The following is an 8,964-nucleotide window of genomic DNA, read 5'->3' as shown; positions in this document are numbered from 1 at the left end:
AAATCATACGGGATTCGAGATTGGGTACAAAATCATACCTAATCTCAAATCCCGTAGCCACAATTTTTTTTAGTTGTTTCGTTTTGATTTTTTATTTCATCGCTATACATTTTGAAAATTATTTGGGTGATCCATCGGCAGGATATTAATAGTAAGAGTAATTTGGTCTTTTAACATCTTTTAAACACCCTTTAATACACCGCCTTGAATGGTAACAAAATGTGTATACCCAACCCAACCCAATCTAGCCAGGCTTTTAAACCCCTCATTTTCCACGAATTTAGAAGTACTCCAAAAATTCTGAGATTCCACCTACAATCTCTCTGAAATAAAGACGTCCTACTGTCCCAAACCCGACCAAGACGACATCGGAAGGTCCGGAACTGAATACATTGCACCAAAGTTGAACTCACACTCACTCACCCCTCACACAAAAGTGGGGATTATTTGGTTAAAATAATATGAACGAAGTTGCCTTTCCCTTTCATCCTCTTTGATATCAACTTCACTACCAGTTAAAATGTTGTTTCTTGTGCCATTCCAACTTCGTGATGAAACCTATGGATCTTTAGAGTTGTTGGTTTCAGACTCATCATCTACTCTTAATCTCCAACCACTCAACAACAACAATGTCTTCAAACCCATTGACTTCTATCCCCAAATTAGGGCTTTCTTCTTCTTCTTCTAAACCCCAACCATCTGCTGAAATTGAAGGTGTTTACATTGCTGAAGATGTTACTCAGGTATATGCATTTCACAATCATTAAGTCAACCCAAATTACAAACTGGGTTTTGTTTCTTTGTATTCATTTTGAAATAAAGTTTGAATTTTTATTGGTTTTATCCAGTCATTTACTCGAATTTCTGTTTCAAAAGTCTTCAATTTGTTGCATATCACTGATTACTGCTGTCAATTGGGTGTTTTTGTTTACCAAAAACATTAGAGCTTACATGTATCCTGGGTCAACTCCCAATTAGATTTATCTGCATTTGAGGGGTTTCAGCCCTGGGAAGCCGGTGCCACCCAGATAGAGTCTATACTTGATGTGACATATAAATTGTGTTGTAGTTAGTTTTATTAGAACACCTTCCGATTTTGAATGGCCAATTCTCAAAAGTAGAAGGGTAGCTCAGGCTACCTCCTTTTTCGTGTTTGCTATTCCGTCAAGTTGAGAATTGAGATTGAGGGAGAAACAGAAAATGGAGACATGGGCTTTATGTTTTGTGCTTTTAGATTGAATTGAGTGACTAAACCAAGTTGTACTGTCATAATTTAAGAATACGATCTGACTGGTGAGCCTTCATTGTAATGTTTATGAATGATACATATGGTATTATACTTGTATTTAGGTTATCCAATGTCGATGTTGGTTGCTATATAACAGCTTATTGGGAAGACACCTATGGTTTACCTCAATCATATTGTCGAGGGTTGTGTTGCAAGTGTTGCTGCCAAGATCGAGATGATGGAACCTTGTAGCAGTGTCAAAGACAGGTAAATTACGATACTATGAGACTGACACTTAGCGAATGAAATTTTATTTTCTGACGTCATTCTTCTCCAATTATTCGATAGGATAGCTTACAGTATGATAATTGATGCTGAGGAAAAGGGACTTATAACACCTGGAAAGGTGACTGTTATAGCTTTTCAGAAAATTTGATATGCTCATCACCTTATATTGCTATATCTAACTTTGTATTCTCTCTCTCCAGAGTGTCCTGGTGGAAGCAACCAGTGGAAACACGGGTATCGGCCTTGCCTTTATTGCTGCTGCAAGAGGATACAAACTCATCTTAACAATGCCTGCAACTATGAGTATGGAAAGACGAGTCGTTCCAAAGGCATTTGGAGCAGAGTTAGTTCTTACAGATCCTGCCAAGGGTGTGGTGGGAGTTCTTGAAAAAGCAGAAGAGATTTTCAAGAAGACACCTAATTCGTACATGCTTCAACAATTTGACAACCCTGCTAATCCAAAGGTATCGCCTTAAACTAATCTTACACGTTTGACCATCTCTGTTGTGAAGTTCTGCCTCGTGGTGAGATGGGTAGGACATTGTAGCATTCAAATATAACAATACTCTGGGTTATGAGATTATCAATTTACTTTTGAGTGGAGGAACAATTTCATGTTGCCTAAGTAAGTATTTTTAATGTGGGGCATATAGATTCACTTTGAGACTACTGGTCCTGAGATTTGGGAAGATACAAGAGGCAAAGTGGATATATTTGTTGCCGGAATTGGTACCGGTGGAACTATATCTGGGGTTGGTCGGTACCTAAAGAAACAAAATCCTGACGTAAAGGTACCTTAAGTTTTTTCTTTCAGTTATGAGATTAACTATTTTGAAAACAAGATTTGTTTTGAGAATAGGATGTTATTGTGTGAAATTTCAATTGACTTCATGATGTATTAGGTTATTGGTGTCGAGCCAACAGAAAGCAACATACTTTCAGGGGGAACACCTGGTAAGCAATGGAGAGATATTCTGGGTTGTTTCGCATCTTTCACTGAAAGTTCATTGTCATATTATTTAAATACTTCCCCATGCTTCTATCAAATATACAGGTCCGCACAAAATTCAAGGGATTGGAGCAGGCTTGGTACCTGGGAATTTAGACCTGAGCGTAGTTGATGAAATCATTGAGGTTCAATTCTTCTCTCATGCATATTATTGTAAAGACCACGCAGTCTTGTTTTCTGGGATTTCATAATTCTTAATGTAACAGGTATCAAGTGATGAATCTATTGAAACAGCGAAACAGCTGGCACTTAAAGAAGGCCTAATGGTTTGTACACTTACTCTTGTCTCGGACTTGATTTTGTATTATCTAGTTGAATATGGGTTCTTGAATCCATGTGGTAAACATTTAACTATGTCAGGTCTAGATTAAAGTGTTTAGTTATTTTACAGGAAAGGTACATAAAGTAGATGATATTAAGGAATTTAACTGCGGGAAGCTCCTTGAAGTTCAATCAAATGGTTTATTCTTGTTATAGTTGGAGGATCAAAAACTCTTTGAGATTTGAGAAGCAATACATTGTCATTTGGCGAATAAGTATACCTATTCACCTATTTCTAGGGCAATAATGGACCTTCTTTACATAAATTCAATAGAAATTATGAAAATGACCGCTCTTGAATGACGAGCTACAAAATTTCTGTGGAGGATCTTTGATACATGCAAAGAAACTGCTATACCTGAATGCTTTTATTTCAATGTGTCACGCAGGTAGGAATTTCTTCTGGCGCTGCTGCAGCAGCTGCCGTCAAAGTTGCAAAGAGGCCTGAGAATGCAGGAAAGCTTATTGCGGTAAGGACCTTCACTCTTTTCCTTCCTTGGGTTTTGAATATGGTATTTAAGACTCTATAAGAGCCAAGTCTCATTCATAAAAGAGTATACATAGTAAACACAAAGAGAATACTTGTACTACAAAGGAAAATCAGCCGATGGAGACCTTTTGGGTCTTGACTTTCATTCGTGCAAAAGCTCAAGTTTTTCCTCTAAATTTAAGTTTTGAACCTTGTGTGAAGTCTCTGTTCAGAAAAAATGTTTATCAAGTTTAATTGTTAAAAGTAAGACATAAATAGATTCAAGTAAACTTAAAGATGTAAAATGGTCCTTTTCTTTTCTCTCGATGTTGATACAATTGCAGTACTTAGTGTCTGTACTCTACTGGTCAAAAGATCTGGTCAGGCCCGAGTTCTGGAATCGAGCAGCCTGACAACAACAGCAAACCCAAAGAGGGCATCTAACTGTAAACATTCTAGATGCAAAAGATTAATCTTAAAATAACCAACACTTCAATTAGATACTTTTATTTCTTACTTTCTCCCGCATTGTTATTGGTCTTGCAGGCATTGACGTTAATCTCTGATTATTTTTTTGAGTCTTTTTAACCAATTATCTTGTTAGCTGATACTATGTCCGGACGTTGCATGTTTTGTTTCCGAGTTGTGGCGAGAGATATCTCTCTTCTGTTCTCTTCGAATCAGTCAGAGAAGAATGCGAAAACATGCAATTCGAGCCATGAAAAACTGGGGCAATCTAAATGAGTTTTTCACTTCCGATCCTTCTTTATGCATCTGCTGCAGACATTCCAGAATGCGTTTTAGCTGAGTAAATAATGTTAAAATAAATTAAAAATAAAATGTGTATTATCCTGACATTATTTTTAAACCAAGTATTGTATTATTAAATCTTGTTTTGTTTTCTTATAAACGGTTTGCTGTAGTGCTTGTTTGCGTAATCCCACCTTCCTTTCCCACCAATAACTCCACATTTAGGAGTGTACATCATTCGTACCTTGCTTTCCCACCCCTAAAGTAAAGCTCATCTCACGAAAGTAAATTTCAGATGTGAAAGCATAACCATACATCTTTGCTGAGTAAGTTTTCATGATGAGAACTCCGGCCACGGATCTTTAGAATTACTGGTTTCAGACTCGGATCATGAGTATCAGCACCCAAAACTCGCATAATTATGTTAAAGAAAAAATCACCAGGAGTTTTTATACTGGAACCGAGAAAAAGAAAAATATAAATAATAGTGTGATGCTAAAAGCCTAAAACCTTTTAAGAATCTCAGGTGCCAAACATGAAACATGCCGAGCAGCATAAACACTAGTTAATTACTGGCCTAACTGAACAAAAATCATTTCTTAATCTATCTCCATTAACCTGTTTAACGCATGGTTTGAATATTTTAAAACTAGGAAACATAGTTCATTGCGTATCACATTGCATAATCAATTTGAGGTTAAGTAATCCAAACCACCACCGTCCTAAGCGATTGAGATCGTACAACAGCCGCAAAACGAACACACGACATTAGTTAATTAAACATACTTGATTAGCTGATTACTTAGTGGAGAAATACTTGCAGCACTGTTAAATATACAGAGTGTTCTGTTCAAATCACACTCGTGAAACTTTTATATATACTTTGTTCTGCTTTTGAGAGCCATTATTAAAGGTGCATTTGCAAAGAGGAAAGGGAAAGACTTCAAAGAGTTTGGAGTACCTAATTTGGTCCAACATATTTTATCTGCTTCATGTGACAAAATTATCAACGAGTCTTTAAGTACCATCTAATTGTACAACATTATCTTGAATTTGTTTTCCCTTTGATCATGAGTTCTCCTACGTTGATCGGTGGGGTGGATCTTAAATATTTTTAAGGTAAAACCGTTTTTTGACTGGCAAATTATATTAAGAAAATTCATCAGGTAAAACGTTATTACAACAAAATTTTAGATTGGTTACGAAAGTTATGTGCAACTAGGTTTTTAGCTTTCACAACCAACCCTTAAACATGATGCCATGTTCCTCACAGTCTGTATAATATAAGAAATTCATCATAATAATGAACCATTTCTGTATGATATGTGGACTGATGTCCTCTTGTATTTAATAACTCAAGATTAGATGAATTAAGATTATAATTATTGAGAACATTCAAAGCAGTCACATGTGCCACTGCCACACTATCACTGTTTTAGGAAAGATTCTTAAGCTAATTAATCATTTTCTGAATAACTTTTTCAAATTAGAGATCTCTTCTTCAACTGCTAGCCTGTTGCTTCTAGAATATCGTGATTATCGCTGGATGTTTTACTTCCTCTTGGTGAAAAAAGATTGAGGTTTTTTTTCTCCGAAAAATTTAGGACTTTTACGTAGAAATAAAAGTTTCCGAACAATTTTGTTGCTTTTCCCAGCAAGTATCATACCATTAATAATTAAAACTGATCTCTCTTAGTGCCTTAATGGTGATCCTCGATTCATTTGAAAAATGATATTCAACTATACTGATTTGATTTCTATGGGTCTTATCAAAATAATTCAACTTCAACCCATGATAAAATAAAAGTATAATAAAATTATCCAAAACAAATCAAGACTCGACACTAGTTAGCAATTCGCAATACGGGATACGTTCGGAACGGGATACGTACGCGTATTATACGGATTTGTAAAAATCAAATTCGGTCAAGAATCCGGTCAACGGTTCGTGATACGGGAGTAATACGTAACGGCATACGTACGTATATAATTCGATTTACAAATATGAGTTCGTCACCGAAAATTCGGCACACGTATAATAACAGATATTCAGAATTTATATATAATCCTGCAAATACATAGTTCGAACTTCGAAATACAAAATATTTATACATATATATAATATATATCTTAGATTCTGGCAGACATAGATACATTACAGTCTATTTATACCCTGTCCCAGTGCATATATAACAAGTTAAGTTACTGGAGTAATGTTTTAACTCCACAAAAAATCAAAATATAGACACAGATTAAGCAATTAGATGTGTCAGTTAGAGCCTAATTTGTTCCAAGTATTAAATACCTACTGATGACGATAATTCATTCTCGAAGATGTCCCAATGCTGCTACACATTCTATCCATCCAAGCAACATTCAGGTCACTTTGAGCATCGGCTACAAAACCTTCATCAATAGCTTCATCCAGATTGCCATCAACAAGTTCAGTGTCCCACTCTGCAAGATTTTCAAGATTAATTGGGTCTCTATCTTTTAACTCAAAGTTCACGGAATTTTTCAGCATTAACGAGTTCATCCTTATGTACACCAGATCTTCCAACATCTGTGGAGCCAATCTGTTTCTCTTTTTTGTTTGTGCGGCATCGAAAGAACTCCAGTTACGTTCACATGCTGAAGCACTACACGGCTGACTTAACAAACGAATGGCAACCTTTCTTAGTATAGGAACAGAGCCTCCATTTGCTTCCCACCACACCCCTATAATAAGGCCATAAACTTAGATAAACAATACACCCTATATACGACTAATTATCCAAAAAGAAAAAAGAAAATTCATTAAAAAAAAAACTTACTTGGATGACAATTACTGATTTGATCTATTGAGATGCTTGTAAAGATCTTTGGATGTTTTCCATTATAGAGTAAAAGCTCTTGCGAAAACTTGGTTCTTTCAGTGGTATCAATCAGTTTGTCATAAATATATGACAAGGCAGCTTGCACAGCTTCATTAGTATATGAAATCTTTCCATCAAACATGAAAGGAGGGTTCAAATACATGGCAGCAGCATGAACCTCATGAAGCAGGTTAGATTTCACTCTGAATTCAAACAATTCCCATATATGCATATACTTAACAGGATCCTCTTCACATCGTTTTTTAATTGCCTTTCGTGCTCTATCTGTTGCTTCATAAATGTAGCCTGAAGTTGACCCATCACCGTCGACTAACCGTAATACCTTTACCAATGGCTCCATTGCTGAAATTAGCTCTTTCCCATCCTCCCAAAATGGTGTTCCTTGTATAAGCTCTTTGACTATGTCAGCAACAGCTCTTTTGCTGTACAACATGTTTCTATATTCAACCGATGCGACCAAGTTTCTCAAACCATCTTCAACATCTAAAATAGATTGAAGCATAAGAAAGTGAGACGCAAACCTGGTTTTAGAATACTTTCTCAAATCTTTCTTGGTATGCTCTCTCATTAAGTCCAAAAGAATGATATGCCTATAGAAATGGTCATATATCTTTCTTGCTTTGAGAAAAATATCTTTAACCCAATCAACAGAATCATATATATCCTCAAACAGCAATTGAACTCCATGAGCAGCACACTTTGATTTGATTATGTGGGGATACTCTTCCATGATCAGGTTACAAGCAAGTCCATAGTTTGAAGCATTGTCGGTCACAATTTGCACTACATTTTCAGCACCAATCTCTTCAATAACTGGTAAAAGTACCTCCCTTATAAATAAACCTGTGTTCGACTCTCCGGATCTTTCAACTGATTTTAAGAATACTGCCCCTTTTGGTGAGTAAGCAATCACATTTATAAACGACCGTTTTTTCATATCTGTCCATATGTCTGACATGATGGTGCATCCAGTTAAACTCCAAGATTCTTTGACTTCATTTACATAACGTTCCACATCTGCTTTAGTATTGACAACCAACTTAGTTCGCAGAGTAGAATAACTAGGTAATGAATATCCAATACCATATTCTGAAACAGCCTTAATCATCTCAATAAACCCTGTTGTCTGTATAACATTAAAAGCAATGTTATTCAAAAAGAAACAAAGAGCTACTTTCATGTCCACCGCATCTTTATCCTTTTTGCTGAGCATTGCAGGTATTGAAGTTTGTTGCAATCTTGGTTCTTCACAGACACTAACAATGCTCTCCCCAACACTCCCACTAGATGATTTAGCTCTTTTAGTCCCACTAACATTAACACCGGCCTCCCCAACTGCAATAACAGCAGATGCTTGTACTTCCTCAGGTACTTGTGCACAAACAGCAATGTCACGGCCTTTAATACCTGATAAATGAGACTTCACTCTTGCTACTCCTCCAGGAAAATCTCTTTTGCAGTACTTACATTTGAAACGGTTATTCAATTTCTCGGCATATTCCCAAAATTTATCTTTTATCTTCGTCATCTCCTACCAAATACACACTGAAACTAGTTTTAAGTATCAACAAAACTAGAGAAAGAGAATTTCTTGAACGAATAACGATATTGATTTATAAACATACGAATCCAAATTAAGCTCATATATTATTCATAAATCTATAACATAATTCATTATTCATAATATTATTAATCAACTAAAATTGCAGATACAAAATATCTAACCTAAGGATATAACCAATCATGGATTCAATACAATCCAATATAAATTAAACATAAATAGATATACTGTTGATTCAATTGAATCAATTGAATCATATTGAAAACCAAAAAATCAGAATCAATTGAATCATATTGAAAACCAAAAAATCAGAATCAATTGAATCATATTGAAAACACATGCCATACCTTGTCGCCAGCCTTAAAAGCAGATATTAAAGGATTTGAAGATAGGAAATCAGAGAACCAATTTTGGTGCGATCTGTTCAGTGATTGTGAGAGACTGAGAAGTAGAAGAAGGAAG

General features: G+C 35.7%; 2 protein-coding genes across 3 annotated transcripts; one reads left to right on the top strand and one right to left on the bottom strand.

Annotated features, from left to right (window-relative positions):
- The first annotated feature begins 375 nt into the window (after window positions 1-375).
- LOC113284644 (cysteine synthase, chloroplastic/chromoplastic-like) lies at window positions 376-4,221 on the top strand. 2 transcript variants are annotated; one of them, XM_026534158.1, is made up of 10 exons: window positions 376-743; window positions 1,386-1,495; window positions 1,577-1,634; window positions 1,717-1,980; window positions 2,170-2,307; window positions 2,419-2,470; window positions 2,571-2,650; window positions 2,732-2,791; window positions 3,236-3,316; window positions 3,945-4,221. In XM_026534158.1, the coding sequence occupies exons 1-10, from the start codon at window positions 630-632 to the stop codon at window positions 4,035-4,037; spliced, it is 1,050 nt and encodes a 349-aa protein (XP_026389943.1). In that variant the 5' UTR covers window positions 376-629; the 3' UTR covers window positions 4,038-4,221. The 2 variants fall into 2 exon arrangements, with proteins under 2 accessions (XP_026389943.1, XP_026389944.1); XM_026534159.1 differs by having other exon boundaries at window positions 381-743; window positions 1,351-1,495.
- A 2,149-nt stretch (window positions 4,222-6,370) lies between these two features.
- Window positions 6,371-8,469, bottom strand: LOC113280814. Its single transcript, XM_026529392.1, has 2 exons — window positions 6,879-8,469; window positions 6,371-6,783 (listed from the first exon to the last, which is right to left on the bottom strand). Exons 1-2 carry the CDS (start codon window positions 8,467-8,469, stop codon window positions 6,371-6,373), a joined length of 2,004 nt encoding a protein of 667 aa, XP_026385177.1.
- Between the last annotated feature and the right edge of the window lie 495 nt (window positions 8,470-8,964).

This window comes from Papaver somniferum, chromosome 5, assembly GCF_003573695.1.
Source record: "Papaver somniferum cultivar HN1 chromosome 5, ASM357369v1, whole genome shotgun sequence".
NCBI classification, from domain to species: Eukaryota; Viridiplantae; Streptophyta; class Magnoliopsida; order Ranunculales; family Papaveraceae; genus Papaver; species Papaver somniferum.
This window is presented reverse-complemented; position numbering and strand designations above follow the sequence as displayed.

What these genes read in the sequence shown, in the direction of transcription:
- LOC113284644 (XM_026534158.1), top strand. Translation starts at nt 630, where the DNA reads ATGTCTTCAAACCCATTGACTTCTATCCCCAAATTAGGGCTTTCTTCT. An exon ending in ACAACCCTGCTAATCCAAAG is followed by an intron (nt 1,981 to 2,169) that starts GTATCGCCTTAA and finishes TGGGGCATATAG; the next exon opens with ATTCACTTTGAGACTACTGG. An exon ending in ATGCAGGAAAGCTTATTGCG is followed by an intron (nt 3,317 to 3,944) that starts GTAAGGACCTTC and finishes CGGACGTTGCAT; the next exon opens with GTTTTGTTTCCGAGTTGTGG.
- LOC113280814 (XM_026529392.1), bottom strand. Translation starts at nt 8,469, where the DNA reads ATGACGAAGATAAAAGATAAATTTTGGGAATATGCCGAGAAATTGAAT. An exon ending in AATCAGTAATTGTCATCCAA is followed by an intron (nt 6,784 to 6,878) that starts GTAAGTTTTTTT and finishes GCCTTATTATAG; the next exon opens with GGGTGTGGTGGGAAGCAAAT.